The following is a 23,722-nucleotide window of genomic DNA, read 5'->3' on the forward strand; positions in this document are numbered from 1 at the left end:
AAACTTAGCATGATAAGCCCACCGGGGCGATACATAAAGACGAAATATCAATTTATACTGCATTTCCAAAAAAATATAAATATGTTCTCAAAGCAGACAATCTAGTTACAGCAGTCAACATAATATTATCAGGCAGTCAATATAATATTATCTAGCCATGAAGGGCTAGATTCACAAAGCAAACCGATCGTTTTGCGACCCCTTAGCGACCAAATTCCCCTCCGGCCCGATTCACTTACCTCTCTGCCGATCATCCTCCAATCCGCACATGCAAATGAGGGGAGGGACATTCAAAAGTAGGGAAGGCAGCGATTCATAACACAAAATTCTCGATCCGACTAGGCTGGCCAATCAACTCCTAAAGCGACTGTTAGGAACCAGTCGCACACCTCTCTACTGCTCCATTGCCGCCTCTGCTCTGCTTTCTGCTGACCCGATCTCGCTGCCTGTTTCAGGGGCTGCAGAAGCCCTGGGACAGGGGGGGAGAGCAGTGCCTGTTGGCTCCATGAATTTGAAATTGCTCCTCTCGCCGCCCAGACTGATCTCTGCTGTCTTTCCAGCAATGCGAGCCCATGGGTTTAAAGCGGGGCTGCACGCCGCAGTGCAGCCCTGCTTTAAACCCGCGGACTGGCACTGCAGGGAAGGTGCAGAGAGCAGGTAGCATGAGGGAAGAGGCTGCTGTAGCCGCCGCCACCGCTGCTGCCGGGAAGAGGCTGCCGCCACCAGGGATAACAGGAGAGTTGGGCCCGAAAAAAAAACCTGTAAAAAAACCAAACAAACAGACACAAAATGCATGCACAAACCATCTGCAGGGAAAGCAGATGGTCTGCGCATGCGCTGGGATTGCACAGCAGCAATCCGGGCAGGCAGATGGGGGCATTCCTCCAATCGCCCCCATCTGCATATTTTTCTTCAGTGAATTTGTCGGATCTGCCCGGATTGGGCCCAATCAGGCAGGTTAGTGAATCTGGCCCGAGGTCTGGTATTTAGCATAGTCAGGCAAGGGGTTCTCATCCTTCAAATAACGATGATGAAATTTCTTCTGAGAACCCAAGGTATAGGCCATAGACAGTAATTCCTGCCTACTACTATATAAATTTTCTTTCTGAAGGGAAACCACATAATGGTGGCTCTGCAAATATGCAAACCTACACAGTTGCGCAAAAGATTTCATTGTGCCATCCCTTTGGACCAGATGAAATAAGTAGGTCAACCCCCCTTGTCTCCCAGTGCGTGAATCGCGAGGCCCCCATACCAGGTAAAAAATTTCTGTTAGATCTAATAGGCAGAAAAGGGGATTCACGGTCACTTATGCCATGAAACCGGCATACTCATTTCCAGATCCTAAGGAGAGGCAAGCAAAATAATAATAATAATTTATTGTTTATATACCGCCAAAGCCAAAGTAGTTTGAGGCGGTTTACAATAAAGAAGAGCTGGACATTCAGCGAAAAAAAAACCAATAAAGTCTTTGAGTACATGAATATTTGTACAGAGTAAGGTTACATTGTAGGGGCGGGTTTACAATAAGAAGTGGGTCGAGTCGGTTTACAATAAGAAGGGCTGGTCATACAGCGTGGGGTAAGCAGTGAAGAATTTAGGAATCCTTGGTCACAAATCGGTTGAACAGGTTGGTTTTAACTAGTTTTCTGAAGTTGAGGTAGGATGAGGAGTGCTTGATGATGCTGCTTATCCAGTCGTTCTGCAGACTTGCTTGGAAGGCAACCGTTCTGCAAAGGTATCTTTTGTATCGGCAGGTTTTTAATGTAGGGTGGCTAAACATACGTATTCTGCGTATAGGCCTGGTGGAGCAGTCTAGTTTAAAGTGGGAGACCAGGTATAGAGGGGCCAAACCGAGAATGGATTTGAAACAGAGGCAGGCGAATTTGAACAATACTCTTACCTCCAGGGGCAGCCAGTGGAGTTTTTGGCAGTAGGGGGTTATGTGATCCCATTTCTTTATGCCAAAAATCAGTCGCACAGCTGAGTTTTGTATGATTCGGATTCTTTGAATGGTTTTCTTGAGAGACCCCAGATAAATAATATTGCAATAGTCGAGTAGGTTTAAAATGGAGGATTGCACCAGTAAGCGGAATGATGTTGTGTCAAAGTACTTTCTGATGGTTCTTAGTTTCCATAGTGTCGAGAAGCCTTTTTTGATCAGTAGCTCTGAGTGCATATTTAGAGTGAGATAGCGGTCCAGTGTCACTCCCAGGATTTTTATATACGAAGCCCCAGGTGAGATGGTGTAGGCAGGGAAATAGAATGTAGATAGGCACTGAAGTGATCCCTCAGAAAACAAGAAAATTCCAAAGATGTGTTAGTAAAATCAGTCATGCCCCGAAAATAATCATTAATATGGCGCATGCCCCAGCCAATGGTAAGATAACATAAGGTTAAGCAAGCCCAAACCCCCTTTGTAAAGAGGGTGTGCCGCTTGTAGAGAGGGAAACCGGGCACGACAACCCCTCCACAAAAAGTGTTGAACGGAATAAATATATTTGGTCTCATCCTGATGTAACAGATACAGAGGAAGAACCTGGAAAACATAGAGCCAGGAGGAAATCACAATCATATTAAGTAAAGCAACTCGGCCTAAAAGAGAAAGGGGGAAGGCCTGCCACATGCACAACTTAGCAAACAAAGCTTGAAACAGGGGCCTCACATTGATAGCATATAAAGTAGAAAGATCAGTAGGGATAAAGACACCTAGGCACTTAAAAGAAACATCAGCCTATTGTAGGGGGAAGACACCTCACCACAGATTGCGGATAGAAGCGTGGGATGGCAAGGCGATCGATTTATCAAGATTAATAACCAGACCAGAATAGAACCCATATTCAGCTATTAGATTCAGAACCACTAGAAGAGAGCAAGCAGGGTTTGTGAGAATGAGCATTAAATTGTCAGCAAATGCCAAAGTTTTAAGTTCCTGCCCAGCTAGACACAGCACTCCGACCTCCTCCAACTGCCTCAAAGTACACAACAGAGACTCAAGAGTGAGAATAAAAAGCAAAGGGGACAAGGGGCAGCCTTGACGCGTACCCCATCGAATGGGAAAAATCTCCGAATAAGTCCCATTTACCAATAGCGAAGCCATGGGATTCGCTTAAAGCGAACCAAGCACAGCACGAAAAAACCCAAAGACACCTATATAATCCAACATTTGATAAAGATATGACCACGAGACATTATCAAATGCCTTGGCTTCATCCAAGCTCACAAACAACGTTGGAACCTCAGCATGTTGTGCATGAGCCAGGGCAAGCAAGATCTTACAAGCATTCAATACTGGTTGCAGCCCTGGAACAAAGCCCACCTGATCCCCATGGATCAGAGTGTGGATATGAGGAAGAAGTCTGTCTGCAAGGATACGAGAGAAAAACTTAAGATCAACGTTGATCAGCAAAATTGGCCGATAGGAGCTAGGGAGATCAGCTGTTTTGCCTGGCTTGAGAAAAAGAGCTATAGAGGCTTCATTGGAAAAGAACCCTTCTGTACAGTGACGTTATAATAGACAAGTAAAGGACCACAAAGTTGAGTCTCCAAGATATGATAGAATTCCCCAGAAAACCCATCGGGGCCCAGAGCAGTGCCAACTCTGTTGGCCTTGATCGCCTTCTGTAGTTCAATTGGCTGTAAAGGCCTTTTGAGTTGGCCAATATCAGCCTCCTACAAATGCGGCATCCCCGAAGAAGCTAAATAGTCATTCACCATCTCAACTGGGGAGGGAGGCTTGTCATCATATTGGGAAGCAAAGTAGTCCCTTAAAAACGAGCAATGTCCTAATTGCGAGAGACCACCCTGCCCCCAGGAGCACGCATGGCCAGAATAGGCTGCTTTCCTGTATGTTTATCAACCAATTTGGCCAACAATTTACCTGGCTTATTGCCATAGCGCTGAAAATTATATTTACGATAGGAGGACCACCGTTGAGAACGAGAGTGAAGTAGAGAATTAAGAGCTATCTGCACTGACAAATACTGCTCCCTAGTGACCTCCGACGGCAAGGTCACATGCGCCCTCTTAGCTACCCTCAAGGCCCTTTCCAAAGTAATGATTGCTTTATTAAGTCTCCAAAGTCTAGTACACCTACAAGATATAAATAAAAATAATTTTGTAGCACTAGGTGTGTGTGCACTAATCTGGAACATACCACATGATGTCTGAGTGTGCTCTGCAGTAATCACACACTAATGCATTTTGCATCTAACTTAATGGACCACTAAGAATAAAAAAAAAAAAAAAAAATCAGTTAATTTGGTAAATATCTCTTGCTTTATCCTTAAATGAACGTCCCAGCATCCAAAAGCTGGAGTGACCCAAATGTGTTGTGCTTGTTATACCTTGACAGATGAGGAAATGATGTATAGTATAATAATAATTCTGTCCAACAGGTGTGTTCGTATTTCATCCTTTGTTTTCCACATTAGAAGCGCAGCATCCAAATAGCTGCATATGAAAGGCTTTCTTTTTTTTTGTCATGTATTTCGTTACAGCTTTGACTGTGAACTGATTAACGTATTCACATCTTTCAGAGCTTTTTTCTTTTTTTTTGTCTAGGTTCTGTCATTAGGAGCTGATGTTTTACCGGAGTATAAACTTCAAACACCTCGTATCAACAAGTGTACGATATTGCACTACAGTCCTTTCAAAGCAGTTTGGGACTGGCTGATTTTGCTACTAGTCATACATACGGCCATATTCACCCCATACTCTGCGGCCTTCCTTCTTAATGATGAAGAAGAACAGAAGAGACGAGAGTGCGGCTATTCCTGCAGCCCACTAAATGTGGTAGACTTAATTGTGGACATAATGTTTATTATTGATATTCTCATAAACTTCAGAACAACATATGTAAATCAGAATGAAGAAGTGGTAAGTGACCCTGCGAAAATAGCAATTCACTACTTCAAAGGCTGGTTCCTAATTGACATGGTTGCTGCCATCCCTTTTGATCTGCTGATCTTTGGATCTGGCTCAGATGAGGTAAGTTCACCTTCTGTGGCTTTCATCTAGTAAAATGGTATTAAAACAGTATACTCTAACAGTTTAAAATGGATTTACTGAATGTGGTATAAATATTGAATGTATTTATTTTCCGTGTTAATATTGTATTCTAGCTTGAACTATATGGGGGGGGAGGGTTGTATCCTGGTTTAATGGCTCTTCTTTGTCCCGTGCCAAAAAGTAATTGAATTCCATATTTTAAGGAAAAGCATTAATGATGATTGAAAGACAGTTATACAAATGTGCCAGAAAATGGTAAGTAGGCCAGACTCCTTACCTACCAGCAGCCACAATTAATAAGGTAAAAGCTGTTGAAGAATCCACACTGTTGCAATAATGCCTGGTCTCTACCTATTTTATTTGTTCAATCATTTATTTAGCCTGTCCTTCCAAAGGAGCTCAGAACAGTTTACAAGAACACATTCACAGTATAAGCAGGACAAACTTTAGTGAGAAATACAGACTTGGCGGACATAGGGGTCTAGATTTCAGCATTTACAGTATAGACATAACATACAGACAGTGGACATAGGGTGGTTTAAATTGCAGCATTTTCAGTATAGAGATGACATAACATAGAGGTAAAATAGCTTTTGCTTTGCAGGTGCATGCATCGTTGAAGTATGATGATTTTGATCCGGTGGTTATCACAGATACGTTTTATTGGAAATGAATTTGGTTTTTCGAATATAGTTCAATTCAATTTTGTTTGGAGTGATTTGTAAGTTTGGTAGTAATTATATTTACGGTGGCATACGAGTTTTAGTGAGAGTCCATTTGGTGTGTTAGGCGGTGCCTTTGAGATCCATCAGTCAGGGGTGCAGACGCAGGTCATTAAGGAGTTGGGTTTGTAAAGAGGAAGGTTTTCACAGCCTTCCTGAAGTTTCATAGATTGTCTAACGATCTAATGGATGGGGGGATGATGTGCCTTAATTTGGGTATGTAATGTGAATAAGAGCGTTTTGGGGCTGTGTCAGACGTGAGTTAGCTGCCAGGTGGTAGGACCAGCCGTTCTGCTTGGGATCTCAGTGATCAGTTGGGGACATAAATGTGTAGTTTTGATGCTATGTAGTTTGGTGTCATCTTGTGGAATGTCTTGAAGGCTAAACTCAAGGCTTTAGAGGCGCATCATTTTTGAATAGGCAAACACTGCAACTTGGGTAAGTTTACAACTTTTTACCAACTCCCTTATCTATTACCTTATTAGCTGTACAAAAACATCCTTCTGCATTAAATGGTCATCCACTTGGAAAATAGAAGAGTGAAGCACTTTACCCCACTCTGTTGAGGGTATAGGAGGCTACTTCCCTCACTTAAACCATCCAAATGGCAAGGAACCCAACCACCTGACCAGTACCTATCTTCTCCTGGCATCTTCCCTCACCTCTGCCACATGGCTTGTAGAGTGGATCAGCAGCAACAATAATAGCTCCATCTTGAGTATGAAAATTTATTCTGTGCCTTGCAAATTTTCATTTGCTGACAGACATTCTGCATCCCATCACTTCTTACAGCATAGGCTTCCTTTTACCACAGAAATTCATACAAGTTAAGAAAATACGAATTGTCATACTGGGGACAACCAAAGATCTATCAAGCCCAGTATCCTGTTTCCAACAGCGGCCAACCCAGGTCCCAAGTACCTAGCTAGATCCCAAATAGTAAAACAGATTTTATGTTGCTTATCCTAGGAATAAGCAGTGGATTTCCCCAAGCCATCTCAATAATGGCCTATGGACTTCTCTTTTACAAAATTATCCAAGCCTTTCTTAAACCCTGCTAAGCTAACTGATTTCACCACATTCTCCGACAACAAATTCCAGAATTTAATTACATATTGTGTGAAGAAATATTTTCTCTGGTTTGTTTTAAATCCACTACTTAGTAGCTTCATCGCATGTCCCCTAGTCCTACTATTTTTTGAAAGAGTAAACAAGCGATTCACATCTACCCTTTCCACTCCACTCATTATTTTATAGACCTCTGTCATATCACCCCTGAGCAATCTCTTCTCCAAGCTGAAGAGCCCTAGCCACTTTACCCTTTCCTCATAGGGAAGTCATCCCATCCCTTTTATCATTTTTGTCACCCTTCTCTGTACATTTTCTAATTCCGCTATATCTTTTTTGAGATACGGTGACCAGAACTGCATACAGTATTCGAGGTGCGGCCACACCATAGAGCAAGGGTGCCCAAAAGGTCAATCGCGATCGACCAGTCGATCACAAAGGCAATGACAGTCGATCGCGGAGCCCATCCCAGGCTCTGCGATAGATTTGTGTTGCCTTTGCATTCTCCCTGTTCCCCGACTCCACAACAGGCCAGCAGCGACTACAGAACTGCCGAGCAAGCCAGCCCCACCCCCCACCCCCACCCCCGACGCCAATTCTGACATCTGATAGGAAGTTCCAGGCTAGCCAATCGCTGCCTGACTGGCCCGAAACTTCCTTTCCGACATCAGAATTGACATCGGGGTGAAGGCTGCTGGCCTGTTGCAGCATCGGGAAACAGGGAGAACTTGGCGGCAACAACATCAGTGGTTTGGGGGCCTGTTCCCAGACGTTGGCGGTGTCCTGTTCCCAGATGATGACAGTGGCTTGGGGGCCTGTTTCCAGACAACAGCCCTGGTGGTGGCTTGGGGAGAAAGATAAGGGAGACAGAAAGACAGGGAGGCAGAACGGGGAGACAGAAAGATAGACGGGGAGACAGAAAGAAAGAAAGAAAGGGTGGCATGGAGACAGAAAGAATGAAAGGGGGATAGGGACACAGAAAGAATGAAAGGGGGCAGGGAGACAAAGAGAAAAAGAAAGAAAGGGGGGCAGGAATCAGAAAGAAAGAAAGAAAGAAAGGGAAGGGGCAGGGAGAGAGGAAGAAAAAGTTGGACTCATGGAAGAACAGAGATGTTCGTTCGGGAATGGAATGAGGTCTGGAGGAGACGAAGCATGCAGGAGGCAGAAAGGAGGGAAGCAATATTGCATGCACAGTCAGAAGAAGAAAGTGCAACCAGAGACTCATGAAATCACCAGACAACAAAGGTAGGAAAAATGATTTTATTTTAAATTTAGTGATCAAAATGTGTCCATTTTGAGAATTTATATCTGCTGTCTATATTTTGCACTGTTGCCCCCTTTTACTAAACCGCAGTAGCGGATTTTAGCGCAGGGAGCCTATGAGCATTGAGAGCAGCGCGGAGCTTTCAGCACAGCTCCCTGCACTAAAAACTGCTATCGCAGTTTAGTAAAAAGGGAGGGGGTATATTTGTCTATTTTTGTATAGTTGTTACTATACAATTGCATATTTTAAAGTCATCTGCCTTAACCTCTTTGAAAAAAAACAAAACCCCAAATATAAATAATTAACATTTTCTCTATGTACATGTACAAAACAGTGTACTTTGTGTTTTTTTGATTTTATTGTTGGTTGATCATTTTGACTTGGTCATTTTAAAAGTAGCTCGCAAGCCAAAAAAGTGTGGGCATCCCTGCCGTAGAGCGACACAAGGGTATTATAACATTTTCATCTTTGTTTTCCATTCCTTTCCTGATAATTCCTAACATTCTATTTGCTTTCTTAGCTGCCACCACACATTGAGCTGAGGGTTTCAACGTATTCTGAACGATGACACCTAGATCCTTTTCCTGGGCAGTGACTCCTAACACAGAACCCAGCATCACATATCTATAGTTTGGGTTCCTCTTTCCCATATGCATCACTTTGCACTTGCTCACATTAAATGTCATCTGCCATTTTGATGCCCAATCTTCCAGTCTCACAAGCATCTTGCAATTTTTCACAATCCCCTTTCGCTTTAACAACTTTGTGTCATCAGCAAATTTAATTATCTCACTAGTTTTTTCCCATCTCTAGATCATTGATAAATATGTTAGAAAGCAGCGGTTCCAGCACAGACCCTTGGGGAATCTTAATATTTGCAAAAGTTCTGAAGGCCTGTCAATACACAAGAGTTTGCAAGCCTCTCCTTGAATCTTTTGGCTGGAGAAAGAATAGCATCTGCTTCAGAATCAGCCTCACTATTGAAAATGTGATAGTGGAGTTCCCACTGGCAGGACAGTAGATGGAGGACTCCTGCTTAGCTTAAAGCAGGAATGGTGAACCCAGGGCCGCCATCAGAAATTTCTGGGCCCCTTACTGAGCAATCCTATTGGGCCCCCCACGCACCCCTTCCCCCCCCCCCCGACCCCTCCTTCTTCCATGGGCCGAATACACACATACTTTTCTCTGTCGCCGCACTCTTTGACCAAAAGATTTGTAAGCCTGCAACCACGTCAAGGTAGACTCTTTCAGCAGGGCCCTAACCTAACCTAAACTAAACTAATCTATACCTATCTATTCTAAACTAACATATGTCTAATACTGAACTAATAACAAACTAACAAACATCTGCATAATAAATAACTAATAAATAATAGTGCTAGTAGCTATAATTCACTTTTGAATGTAAAATCTCAGTTAAGGATTTCTTTTGACCTTTGTAGGCCAGAAGTAGATCACAATTGCACAATATTTTTTGTAACAAGTATTAAATGTGTTTTTATAAATACTGTAAGCTTAATAAATATATCAGAAAAAACTACACATCTGAGCGCATATCTGAACATACACATCTGTATGATCCCATCCTCCTCTGCTTGCCTATAGCTGCATCATGCATGTTAAAAATGTACGATAGGTTGATATGTGCACCTTCCTTCCTTCCCATCCATCCTCCTCAGCCTGTCCTTACACATCCACAGCTGCATGTTAATGATGATGTATATGTTATGATGATAAATAAGTGCATATGAGCACATCATTAACATGCAGCTATGGATGAATATAAAAAAGAAACAATATTCTGTACAATTGTCAATTTATAAATCAGCGTCTTCTCCCCATTCTCTCTTCCCCATTTCCCTTCAGCGTCCTCAGCCCACTCTCTCTCCACTTTCCTTCAGCACACGCACATAAAAACAAGCAAGTAATTTATATCATTTTCATTCTATTCATTCATAGAAATTAAGGTCTAAATAATGCCAGTCACATAACAAAACATGATTAAATTCCCTGCACAGTCAAGCCTTCAAGGATTACTAGATGTCTTTCAGCAGTTCCCCTCCCTCCCTCCCCCTTACCTTTGTGGCCAAGTCAAAATGATCTACCAACAATAAAATTTTAAAAACACAAAGCACGCTGTACGCAGAGAAAATATTAATTATCATTTATATTCCGCGGGTTTTCAAAGAGGTCAAGGCAGATGACTTTATGCAATGTCACCTCAGTAACAACTATACAAAAATAGACAAATATTCCCCCTCCCTTTTTACTAAAACGCGATAGCGGTTTTTAGCGCAGGGAGCTGCGTTGAATGCCCCATGCTGCTCTCAACGCTCAAAGGCTCCCTGCGTTAAAAAACGCTATTGCGGTTTAGTAAAAGGGGGCCATAGTGCAAAATATAGACAGCATATATAAATTCTCAAAGCAGACACATTTTGATCACTAAATTGAAAATAAAACCATTTTTCCTACCTTTGGTAATTTCATCAGTCTCTGGTTGCACTTTATTCTTCTGACTGTGCATCCAATATTTCTTCCCTTCTTTCAGCCTCCTGTATGCTTCCTCTCCTCCAGACCTCATTCCCTCCCCAAACTTTTTCTTTGTTTCACCCTGCCCCTTCTTTCTTTTTCTCTCTCTCCATACCCCCTTTCTTTCTGTATGTCTGTTTTTCTCTCTCTCACCCTGCCCCCTTCTTTCTCTCTCCACACCCTCTTTCGTTCTGTATGTCTGTCTTTCTCTCTCTTTCTTTCCGTGCCCCATTTTTCTTTGTTTCACCCTGCCCCCTTTCTTTCTTTCTGGCTTCCTGTCCCCCCCTTTCTTTCTTTCTCCCTGCCCTCCCCTATGCCACCACCATTGGGAAAATGCTGCCACCGCCACTGGGGAATAGGCTGCCACTGTCGCCATCGGGAACAGGCCAGCGCCGAGTTCGCCCTGCTTCTCTTCCCCGCGGGGTCGACCAACTCTTGCCACCCGACGTCAATTCTAACGTCGGAGAGGACGTTCTAGGCCAGCCAGGCAGCGATTGGCTGGCCCAGAATGTCCTCTCCAACGTCAGAATTGACGCGAGTGGCGAGAGTTGGCCAGCCCCACAGGGAAAAGCAGGGAGAACTTGGTGCCGGCCTGTTCCCGATGGCGGCGGTGGCACTCAAGTGACTAAAGAGCCGCAGTTTGTCGGCCTAGGGAGAACACTGGAGGGTGGCCAGCTGTGCACCCCCTTGGGACGTAAACCCGGGGCGGGGTAGATCACCCCCCCACCCTGGTATGCCACTTTCTGTACCTCACTCCCTCTCTATGACCAAAAATTCTCCTTTCTTCTATTCCCCGTGTACACAACCATCTCTTTCCCTCCCTTCCTCTCTCCCAAGTCCATGCCTTCTGTGTCCAAAAACTCATTCCCTCCCCCACCTCAGTATCTCTTTCCCTCCCTTCCTCCCTCCCAAGTCCATGCCTTCTGTGTCCAAAAACCCATTCCCTCCCCCACCTCAGCATCTCTTTCCCTCCCTTTCTCTCTCCCAAGTCCATGCCTTCTGTGTCCAAAAACCCATTCTCTCCCCCACCTCAGCATCTCTTTCCCTCCCTTCCTCTCTCCCAAGTTCATGCCTTGTGTCCAAAACGCACTCCCTCCCCCCTTTTGTGTTCCGCGTTTGCCTCCCAGCCCATCTTTGCAACTTTCTCAGCAAAACGAAGCTCAAGCCGCGAGGCTTGTCTTCTGTTTCCTGCCCGGAGCTGACAGGGGGCCCGGGCTCCCCCAGGGTCCTAGGCCACAGACTAGGGGGAGGGGCGGTCCGCCCCACATGGACAGGAGAGAGCTGGACGGGGGACCCGCGGAGTTCAATACATCTCGAGCCGCGAGGCTCGTCTTCTGTTCCTGCCTGCCTTGCCGCGCACAAATAGCCGACCGGAAGTATTCTCCGACGTCAGCGCTGACGTCGGAGGGCAGGCTTTGCTTAAGCCCTCCCTCCGACGTCAGCGCTGACATCGGGGAACACTTGCGATCGGCTATATGTGAGCGGCAGGGCAGGCGGGAACAGAAGACGAGCCTCGCGGCTCGAGATGTATTGAACTCCGCGGGTCCCCCGACCAGCTCTCTCCTGTCCACGTGGGGCGGACCGCCCCTCCCCCTAGACTGTGGCCTAGGACCCTGGGGGAGCCCGGGCCCCCTGTCAGCTCCGGGCCCCTGAATGCAGGACTGGTGGTACTGCCCTGATGGCGGCCCTGGGTGAACCTTTTAGAGACCAAGTGCCCAAACTGCAACCCAAAACCCACTTTTTTATCGCAAAGTGCCAGCACGGCAATTTAACCTGAATATTCCCTGAATCAATAATCTGTTCCCTTCTGCTATACCACGCCGTGAGCTCTGCTCCCCTCCAACCTAGCTCCTCTCCAACCCCACCACAGGAATCACTTTCGCCATAGACTCAACCGCACCGCATACTCACGCCGCATGTGAGCCGCCCACCTTTTGCAGACAGGGGAAGGAGAAAGTGCTCCCATTGGGCTGCTGGGCAGCGGGGCGGGTGATGTGAGAAATGTCCTCAGGCGTACGTGGAGAGGAGGAGGGGAGCAGCTCGGCCCCGCATCCCTCTGGCTTTCTAGTAATGAACTCTGAGTAACTCTGTGCTGGGGCGACTGTCTGCATACCCACAGAGTGCCCCCAATGGCATGTATGCAATAGGTTCGCCATCACTGGCTTAGAGGCAACAGTGGCTAGAACCTGCATAGTTCTCTGCCCATGTCTCTGCCAATTCTCCCTCCCACCCCTAGAGCAAAAGAGGCCCCCTCTTTAACATCCCCACTTCTTCCCTCCCTCTCCCTCTCCTCCCCCAATGAAAATACCAAGATATCCAAGTCCATCCATCTTTATAGCCCCCCCCCCCTCCCCACTGGACCTACCCTCGCTAGTCCCTGGTGGTCTAGAAGGAAACAGGCAAGAATGATGCCCACTTGCTCCTGCGCAGCACTGGCTGCTCTTGAAAATGGCTACCACAACCTCTAGAGCCAGTCTCATGGTACTTCAAGATATACTGTATATATATAATGAATTACAGAAACATACAAAGAGAAGGAACATGTGTATTGTACATAAAAATAAACATATGTACAGCAGTAAATAATTAAATTTTTTAAAAACAGCATCATTTATATAGCAGAAAAACCACAGATAAAAAAAAATTGTAAGAAGAAAAATCTTTCTCATCCAGCTTAGTTAATGGTATTATGTATATTAAAAGAACAGACAATGCAAACATATATAAATAAAACACACTAGTTTGCCCTGAATGGTTAAGGACTTGTCATATGAAAATAATGGGATTAATAAGCTATTTTTGAATTCTCAGTTATTATATTCTCAGTGTTAAGCTACATTTACTTTCTCAGGGTCATTAGTCGCAATGCTACAAAGCTCATTTTGCAGTATAAATGTATTTGTGAACTAGTCTGGCTGGTTCCTGAATATAAAAAAACTGCATTGTAAGCTGAAAAACTATGACCAGGGTGCTGAGGCTGCAATCCTAACTACTAGGCCACTCCTCTATTGGCAGTAGAGTTGAGAAGCTCCCAATGGCAATCAAATGGAGTAAAATTATCCATTTGTATGGCTTACAAGGGGCCTGAAAAATTTTGTAAAATCAATTACAGAGGTTCAGCAAAAGGAGTGAAATGGATAGATGTGAATCGCTTGTTTACTCTTTCCAAAAATACTAAGACTAGGGGGCAAGCAATGAAGTTACTAAGTAGTAGATTTAAAATAAACCGTAGAAAATATTCCTTCACTCAACGTGTAATTAACCTCTGGAATTTGTTGCCAGAGAATGTGGTGAAAGCAGTTAGTTTAGCAGGGTTTAAAAAAGGTTTGGATATTTTTCTAAGCCATAAGCCATTATTAAGATGAAATTGAGGAACTCCACTGCTTATTCCTAGGATAAACAGCATAAGATGTGTTTTACTATTTGGAATTTTGCCAGGTATTTGTGGCCTGGATGGGCCATTATTGGAAGTAGGATACTGGGTTTGATGGACCTTCGGTTTGTCCCAGTATGACAACTCTTATATTCTTATGAGATAATATTTCCTCTGTGTGGAAGTTCTCTGAGGTTCCAATTCCCAAATTCTTGTAAATATTCATACAAGTATACAGCCTCTTAATCAGATCAGCAGCATTTCAAATTTAAGTCTGCAGTGCATGCTGATGATATTCAAATTTATTGCAACTTGGGGAATAATCATTTGGATTTAATTATGAGACACAGCAAATGTTTGGGTGAGGCGATCAACTGTTTGGCATCAAGTAAATTAAAACTGAACTAGATGGAGATATTACAGCTTCAATGACCTAATATCTAGGGACCCTGATATTGCTACATAACATTTTCTTAAGGCCTAGCCAATACGTAAAAAATTTAGAGGTAATCATTAGAGTTCGTCTCACTAATCTGAAGCATGTTAGCCCAGTGGTGAGGAACTGTTTATATTCCATTGGGAATAGATGAGTTAGATATAGTGTTAGATTTATGTTCTGGTAAGTACTGCAATTATATTTATAAAAGTGTCCCTAAGAAGCAGTTTAATGGCTTTCAATAAGTGTTGAATATATTTGCTTGTATACAGCCACATTTTAGACACTGGAGAAGCTGTAAATCCCAACTTTGATATAGTGGGACATACAGGTGTATTCTGTTTCTGAAATGGGAAATATACATATAGATTTTTCTTCCACTCAAGACCTGTCCAGATTCTGCCCAAACCACATACCCTTAAAATCTATAAAAAAGCCTGTCAAAAGTTAGACACAAAAAAACATGGGTGCAAATTGAATTTAGCAGGCATTTAATTGGCAGTAATTAGGAGTTACACATACATGTGCCTTATGCCCTATTCTTTAACATGCACGTCTAAGTTTCATAGCGTGCAACTCTAAAGAGGGCATGACCTTGGGAGGGGGCATGGACTGGTCAGGGGCAATGCCAAAAATTAGGCACGATGTTATACAGAATAGGCACAAGCATTTACACCAGCTTTTGGCAGATGTAGAATGCTCATGCCCGTAGTTAGGCGCAAAGGCCCTGATTCTATAAAAAGCGCCTGCTGTTAGGTGCCTAGATCGGTGCGCCTAACTAAATATTTTAATTAGTTCCATCGGTGCTGTTAATTGAACAGTGCCATTAAAAAACAATTTTTAAAAAAATCAGGTAGGCGCCTAACTTGGTAGGTGCCTACATCGAGGAACCTAGTGGCGATTTCCCAAAAAGAAGGTGTGGTTAGGGGCGGAGCTTAGGCATGGATTGAATTAGGCACCAGAATTTTAGGCCAAGGAAAACCTGGCATAATATACCAGCGCCTAACATTATGACACCTACCGGCCACTTGATGACATTCTATAAATAGCATCTAACTTTGAATGTCATGTGGTAGGTGCCATTTCTGTAGGCACCTACTGATGTAGGCGCTGTTTCTAGAATCAGGCCCCAAATGCTCAGCATAGTGCCCTTTACAGAATGCTAGTGTGGTGCAGATCCTGCAGGGATCTCAAAGTCCCTCCTTGAGGGCAGCAATCCAGTCGGGTTTTCAGGATTTCCCCAATGAATATGCATTGAAAGCAGTGCATGCACATAGACCTCATGCATATTCACTGGGGAAATCCTGAAAACCCGACTGGATTGCGGCCTTCAAGGAGGGACTTTGACACCCCTGTGCACCATCCTCCTTTGGGCACCATTTATTGAATCTAGCCCAGACATGGGCAACTCCGGTCCTCGAGGGCCGGAATCCAATCGGGTTTTCAGGATTTCCTCAATGAATATGCATGCAATCTATTTGCTCGCACTGCTTTCAATGCATATTCATTGGGGAAATCCTGAAAACCCGACTGGATTCCGGCCCTCAAGGACCGGAGTTGCCCATGTCTGACCCCTATGCACCAATTCTATAATGGCAATTAGGCTCAAATATGCTTTTATGGAAGAGCATAAGTCAGCATTGCGTGCACCTAATTTTAGCCTTGAACACTTATGCCATATTAAAGGCCGGTGTAAATAGTTGCATCTAAAATTGGCAGTTGCACGCACAAGTGATAGTATTCTTGCATGCACCCTCTTTCTAGTTGGGCGCTATCATATTTATTTGCTAAGTTTATAGAATAGTGTTTATGTGCTATTATGTGCACAACTATAAATTAGATCAACTTAGCACTAATTAATACCACTTGGGGGAAATTTGTCAATGGGTGCTAAGCGATTTAGCGTGCACTAATGATTAGCATGTGCTAATGCTATGACACCCATTATATTTTTACAGGGGTCTTAGCGTTTAGAGTGCACTAATTGTTAGCACATGATAACGAAGTTAGCATATGCTAAATCACTTAGGGGCTGATTTTACAAACCGGCATCCCAATTGTAGGCGGCAATAATAATAATAATAATAACTTTAATTTTTTCTATACCACCATAATCTTGCGACTTCTAGGCGGTTTACAGTGAAAGAGAGCTGTACAATCAGCAAATTACAAGGTGAGAACAGGTAGGAAGTCACTGAGTAATCAGTGTTTACAGGTTACAAATAGGTTACAGTATAATCTTAAGCATTTTACATCAAAGGGGCTGGATGGTCAGCGAGTTACAGAATACAGGTGGTGAGGAAGACACTGAATAGTCAAGAGAAGAACAGAATACATGTGTGAAGAAGTTTAGTATCAGCATAAAGAGAAAGGTTTTAGGATGGGGGGGTTATCTGGATGGGAAATAAATCTATTGAATAGAGCGGTCTTGATTTCTTTCCGAAAGGCGCCATAGGTCTGCCTGGCTTTGTCGGTGAAGTTGCCTAGCCAGGTTTGCTCTCTGGCAGCTTGAAACTTAAAAGTTCTATCCAGAAAGGTTCTGAATTTGCAACCTATGATCTTCGGGTAGGCAAAGAGGTTGCGATTTCTGGTTGTCCTTGTGGAGGTGTAAAGTTCGAAGTGAGGTAATAGGTAAATTGGGGCCATTCCCCACACCAGTTTATAGCAAAAGCAGGAAAACTTGAATAAAATACGTGCCTCAATTGGCAACCAGTGCAGCAGTTTATAGTAGGGGCTAATGTGGTCACTTTTCTTTAGTCCGAATATTAGTCGGACGGCCGTATTTTGCACTATTCCTAATTTTCTCATCCTACCGTCAATCAGGACACGTGGTTTTTTTTTTAAATGTAGGCAGGGTAAGACGCCTACATGTAGGCATAAGTTGAGCGCCTACAGAGATGTGTAGAGATGCTTATGAACATCCAAGACATGGTGTGGGCATGGTCTCCACCAGAAGTGGCCTTGGGCATCCTTTCGCATCTCCAAAGGCATGAGGCAGACACCTTAAATGTAAGCCTGTAAAATGCTGGCCCACATTTAAGGCATCTGTTAGTAAAGGTAGACACAATTCTCTATAGGACGCTGATGTGTGATTCACACGATATAGGTGTCCACTTCTTAGGCAGCCGCCAAGATTAGAATTCTTTAGAGAATCAGGCCCTTAACGCCCATAGATGAACTCCTCCCTTAAGGGCTATTAGTGGTACTTAAGACCAATTGGTGCCTAATTTAACAATTAGTTAGGTACACAACTGGCACTATTCTATATCATATATCCTCATTTTATGCATTGATTGGAAATTTGAGCACACATCTTTACAGAACCCAAGCCATAGTGCAGATATACCAGCTTTCTAAAACTGAATTTTAAACATTTATGCAACACACACATGTGAATATGTGTATTTGCATGTGTAAATCATGACTAGAGCTTCTAAAGCAGGGCTGCCCACTTCCGGTCCTCGAGATCTACTAGGAGGCCAGGTTTTCAGGATATCCACAATGAATATGCATGAGAGAGATTTGCATACCAAGAAAGCAGTGCAGGCAGATCTTTCTCATGCGTATTCATTGTGGATATCCTGAAAACCTGGCCTGCCAGTAGATCTCGAGGACCGGACTTGGGCAGCCCTGTTCTAAAGTAAGGGCCTTAGTGTCTGGATTGAAAGCCAGACCCTACATTCAGCCAGTGCTAAAATCTTTGCACTAATGTAGCCCAAAGGGTGAATTATATGATCAACTTTCTGATCTTTAGGATTTAATGTTTTGTTTCCCGTACTGACTTCTTGTGTTTAGCGTTATATCTCAGGAAGGAAATCTCACTCTTCTCAGTTATCTCTGCTTAAAGTGCTAGAAAAGATCAAGCTCGTGGAGATAAGAGGTGCTCGCATGGCAGATGTCAGGAACATGGAAAAAATAATTAGTACTACTTGTGCAGAGCCTCTGAACACACACACAAGACTGAAATGTCATGCTTCAGAGAATAATAATAATAATAATAATTTTATTCTTGTATACCGCCATACCCGTAAAGTTCTAGGTGGTTCACATTCATTAGTTTAGGTCCGTGGTGACACACGGATTTACAAAATTTTAACAAAATTACAGGCAATGAAGAGGGGGGGGGGTGGGGGAACTCTATAACTGGGATTTAGCAAAGGTAGCGGTAAGACAGAAGGTAGGGTTGGAAGGAATGCGATAAAGAGAGTGAGACCAAGTGGGGGGAGGGGGGGAAGAAGGGGGCAAGGGGAATTAAAGGCCCTGTTCGCGGAAGAGGTGCGTTTTGAGAAGTTTTCTAAAACTAAGGTAAGAGGGGGCCTCGAGTATCATTTGGGCAAGCCAGGGGTTCAGCTTAGCTGCCTGGTAAGCAAAGGTTTTGTCGAGAAATCTATTGAAGTGACATAATTTTAGGGATGGGAAGGCGAACAGCTGGATTCTGCGGGATTTCTTGTTGGTGAGATTCAGAGTGAAATGGTGATTGAGGTAACTAGGTAATAGGCCAAAAACTGTTTTGTAGCAGAAGCAGGCGAATTTGAATAGGACTCTGGATTCGAAAGGGAGCCAATGCAGTTGGTGGTAGAAAGACAGGATATGGTGATCCAAGAACATATGTATTTTCTCAGAGACCCTGAGCCTGCCACCCTGAATCTTTAGTGCTTCAGAAGCGGGTGACGAAGGCATCAGTGACAGCAGTGACAAGCATTACAGGTAAGCCCAGCAGTTGGAAGGGAAGGGGGAGGTGATGCTGGACACCAAAATAAACGTTAAGAAAAAGGGGAGCACCTGGACATCTGGGAGGGGGAAGGAGGAGTGAAGTGTGAATGAAAAATAGAGGAAATGCTAGACATCGAAGGCAAGGAATAAGGAAAAGAAGGGAAGGTGCTGGGCACCTGGTGGAGTATAGAGTAGTGGACAGGAGATATTGGACATTTTGGGAAGTAGGGAAGAGAAGATGTTGAACATAGGGAGATAGGGCAGCCAGCTGTTCCACGAGGAGTGGATGGGGTGCATAATTGAAAGTTCATCTAGCATCAGATACCTTTGAGTGTCCTGCTCTTCTGTAAGACCTATTAGCTAGAATGCTATCTTTCAAGAACTTTAAGGATATTAAAGATATTGCTACCTTTAAAGCAACATTGCAAAACATGACTTTCAAGTTGCTTTTAAGTAAATGATTGTCTTATTTCTTTGAAGTAATGTGTTTGTTTTAAAATTTTGATTGGATTTTGTTATTATGCTTTTGTATGTTATTAGTTTTTAACCACTCTTTATCCATATGGGGAGGAGTGATATATAAAGATGGACATTAAGATAAAAATAAATATGTAGTTTGGAAAGTAAAGATCGCCACTAGACTACCACTAGAGGTTGCAGCTTCCATGTCGAATCCACTACTGGCATGGTCAGTGTGTGTGTGTGTGTGTGTGTGTATGGGATCTCTGCTACCTGCCCTAACCTAGACCACTGGGGCATCAATTAGGTAACTACATGGGGGCCTAAAGGAAGGTGGGCGGGTATGCAGGGGGGAATAATTAGAGCAATTTGAGATTTTGGGCAAGCAGGGAAAATAATGGATGGGGCCAAATTTTGGCACCCTTGTCTTCCTTTTACCCTGTGTGGTTGCACCGGCTGCACATACCTTGCTGCGTTCCTGCTTTTCAGCTGCTCTAGGTGCCTCTAAGCCACAATACCACACAGCTCTGCGTGATCTACCAGGAGACCTCTGTCATTTACGTCTCAGCTGCTGCAGCCTTCCTCCTGGACTATCTGCTCCAGAATCTTTCTGTTACAGTTCAAAATCTGGTAGGACCTTTCTCTTTGGGAAGGGCTCATTTGCATTGTCTACATCTTTGCTTCATCCAAGGTTCAGCAAAACCATCCTAAATTTGTCCAGGTAGCTATGTGTGCCCTAGCATGGAATATGAGCCAGGACTAGGGTTACCATATGGCTTCAGAAAAAAAGAGGATGGATTGAAATATCCAGTTTTACTTCCATTGAAAGCAATAGAAGTAAAACCCAGATGTCTTGATCCGTCTGGAGCCATATGGTAACCCTAGCCAGGACCCACATAAGAAAAATAGCTCTTTGTGAATTCAGCTCTTAACAGTTCCAGCTCTCAGGAATTCAACTGGGATTCCAGCTAAAACCATGGACTGCAATTCAGCTTCTCCAGTCAAAAAAGACCCCCTTCACTTCTCAGCCAAATGGCTCAGAATTAAGCAGGAGGCTGGTGAAACAAATGTACAAGGTCCCACCTATTAACCTTTCTTAATCTTAACCCAGGATTTCTTGTGCACTTCTACCTTTTATGGTTAGGGTCAAGAGTCTGCCTTCCCTTCAAAATACATTCCTACAACCTACGCACTATGGTGTAACCTCACCTCAAATTCTGTGACAATTCTGGTTGCAGCATCTCAAAAAAGATTAGCGGAATTAAAAAATATATAGAGGAGGGTGACAAAATTATAAAAGGGATGAGATGACTTCCTTATAAGGAAAAGCTACAGTACCTGGGGCTCTTCAGCCTGGAGAAGGGATGGCTCAGGGAAGATATGATAGAGGTCTATAAATGATTGTGGTGTAGAGTGGGTACATGTGAATCGCTTGTTTACTCTCTCCAAAAATGCTAAGACTACGGGGCATGTAATGAAACTACTAAGTAGTAGATTTGAAACAATCAGGACAAAATATTTCTTCACTCAACATTTAATTAAACTCTGGAATTTATTGCCAGAGAATGTGGTGAAAGTAGTTAGTTTAGCAGGTTTTAAAAAAGGTTTGTTTAACTTCCTAAAAGAGAAGTCTGTAAGCCATTATTAAGATGGATTCCGGAACTTGGAGGCTGGATGGTGGCTGGCTGACAGTTGAGCTCCCTCCTTTTAAACAACACTTCTTCATCTATTTAATTATTTAATTATTAAAAACACCAGCAGGTGTTCCTGGAGAGAGTTGAGCGTGGGAGCCCTTACTCCGCCCCTCTCCCAGACCAGCGGGGGACCCGAATTTAAAAATCTAAAGCGCCAACGGCGCACAGCCTTTACCGGACCCCCTTCAACCACCAGCAGGAGTTCCTGGGGAGAGTTGTGCGTGGGAGTCCTTGCTCCGCCCCTCTCCCAGATCAGCGGGGGACCCGAATTTAAAAAATCTAAAGCGCCAACAGCGCACAGCCTTTACCGGATCCCCTCCAGCCACCAGCAGGAGTTCCTGGGGAGAGTTGCTCCGCCCCGAAGCCCAGAGACTCTCATAGCTCTCCTCAGAAGCAGTTCCTTGCCTTCGGGGCTGCTCCTCTCTTCGGCCCGGTGACTTCGGGTAGCATGGGAGCCCTGCTCCGCCCCCGAATTCCTCTGCTGGACCGAGTTTTCTTCAAGAGCAGCACCTCTGGGCGTGGCCTGATCGCCACGGAGACCACACGAATGGTGTAACAGCTTCTCTTACACATACCTAAATTCAAATAAAACTGTGCTTTTATACTTTATTATTTTTACATAGTCGGGTATATTTTGCTGCCAGAATCCTCAAATCCTTAAAGCGTCGGCGAAATCGGCAAAAAAAAAAAAAGACCGGAATTCTCCAGCGCTGCTCAGCAGTAAGAGGCCTGGGGTCACGAGCGTCCCTGAGCTCTTTAGCCTGCCTAACGAATAAAATTATTCAAACTGTTTCTGCCTCACCTGTGGGCCTTTCTCGACGGTTGTGTATGTGTGGAGCCGTTTAAAAGTGCGCATCAGACAGGAATGCCGGTAAGATCGGTGAAAACGCCTAAACATAAATCAGCCTGCTCCGCGCTCAAAATGGCGGCGGCGCCGACTCCCGCTCTAACCTCTGCGCACTGGGGTGAATGGGCCCAAGAAATTTCTAAAATGGTCACCGCGGCCCTGGAAGATAAACTTCTGAAATTACAGTCGGCTGTAGACTGTATTAATGATCGTTTTGAAGCACATGCTGGCCGTATTGCAGCAGTGGAGCAGAGGGTGTCTGAAGATGAGGATGCAGCACTGCAGGATCGCGAGAATGTGATTGCTTTGCAGACTCAAGTGGCAGCATTGACAACACGATTGGATGATCAGGAGAACCGTCAACGCCGCAATAATCTACGAGTTGTGGGGCTACCTGAACTCCGAGCTGACCAAGATCTCTACCACTTTTTTCAGATTTGGCTCCCAAAGCAGCTTGGCCTGGTGACCCCAGTGACTGGATTTCTTTGCGAGCGGGCACACCGCTTGGGCCAACGTATGGAGGATAACAAACGCTCACGAGCAGCAATTGCTAGATATATAAACTGGAAAGACAAAGAGCTCATCATGCAAGCCTTTCGGAAATCTGGTCGACTTGAATATGAAGGTCAAAAACTGCTACTATTCAATGACTATTCCTTACATGTATCCACCCTTCGCAAGGCGATGGTGCCGCTATGTTCCACGCTTCACCATCGGGGAGTGCGGTTTGCACTTGTGTATCCGGCATCTCTACGCATATGGAGTGATGGGAAACCACATACCTTCACAGACAGAATAGCTGCACAACAATTTATAGACTCTATGCCTGCGATAGTAGCTAGCGGTACCCCAGTGATGGATCCAGCGGTTTAATTCTACTTGACATCAACCGTGCAGTTTCCTTTGAGGTCTCTGCTTGCTCAAATCAATTCCAGACTTGGTACTCCAGATTGTGCCAAGAAGCTCTTATCTCACCATGCTATGTAATGAAATACATATATTGCATAGTCTGCTAAGTTAAGCACATTAATCTCATGTTTTCTATTATTGATTAGGTGTGGATTTTGCTAGTTGTTCCATATGTGTTACTCTTCCGTGCTCAAAGGAGCACCCTTAAAATGTTTTAAAATATGCATGATAATGTGGTCTATTTCTTTTCTGACCATACATTATGCTGATATTACTGACTTCTTTTCTCTTATTTTCATGCTCTTTCTATTTTTCTTCTTAGACAGGAGTGTCTGCCTGACCTTACAAATATATCAGTTATCTTTTCTAGACAGAGGAGATATACTCTATGTTTCACCACTGCATATCATATACTATGGCTGATTTACATGTTTTCTCCTTTAATGTGAATGGTCTGAACCATCCCATTAAAAGAAAAAAGATAGCTAATTATGTGTCCAACAAACACCCTGATGTAGTTTTCTTACAAGAAACCCACCTCCCACACACTGCTGCCACGAATTCCAACTAAAGGGATTTTCCACTCACTTATATTCCCCTGCAACTCATCAAAAGAAAAATGGTGTTTCAATATTTCTCAATGATAAACTTTCTCCCGTTATTCATTCTTTTAAAACAGACACGGAGGGAAGATGGTG

The 23,722-nt window shown here is 43.9% G+C and overlaps 1 protein-coding gene across 2 annotated transcripts in view; it reads left to right on the forward strand.

Annotated features, from left to right (window-relative positions):
- The window catches only part of KCNH7 (potassium voltage-gated channel subfamily H member 7), a 457,016-nt gene that overhangs the window by 307,599 nt on the left and 125,695 nt on the right, over window positions 1-23,722 (forward strand). For both annotated transcript variants that reach the window (XM_033947144.1, XM_033947145.1), the window contains exon 8: window positions 4,564-4,989. In XM_033947144.1, the coding sequence (XP_033803035.1) occupies window positions 4,564-4,989 (426 nt within the window). The remainder of the gene's footprint in view (window positions 1-4,563; window positions 4,990-23,722) is intronic.

The sequence above is a fragment of the Geotrypetes seraphini genome, chromosome 5 (assembly GCF_902459505.1).
Source record: "Geotrypetes seraphini chromosome 5, aGeoSer1.1, whole genome shotgun sequence".
NCBI classification, from domain to species: Eukaryota; Metazoa; Chordata; class Amphibia; order Gymnophiona; family Dermophiidae; genus Geotrypetes; species Geotrypetes seraphini.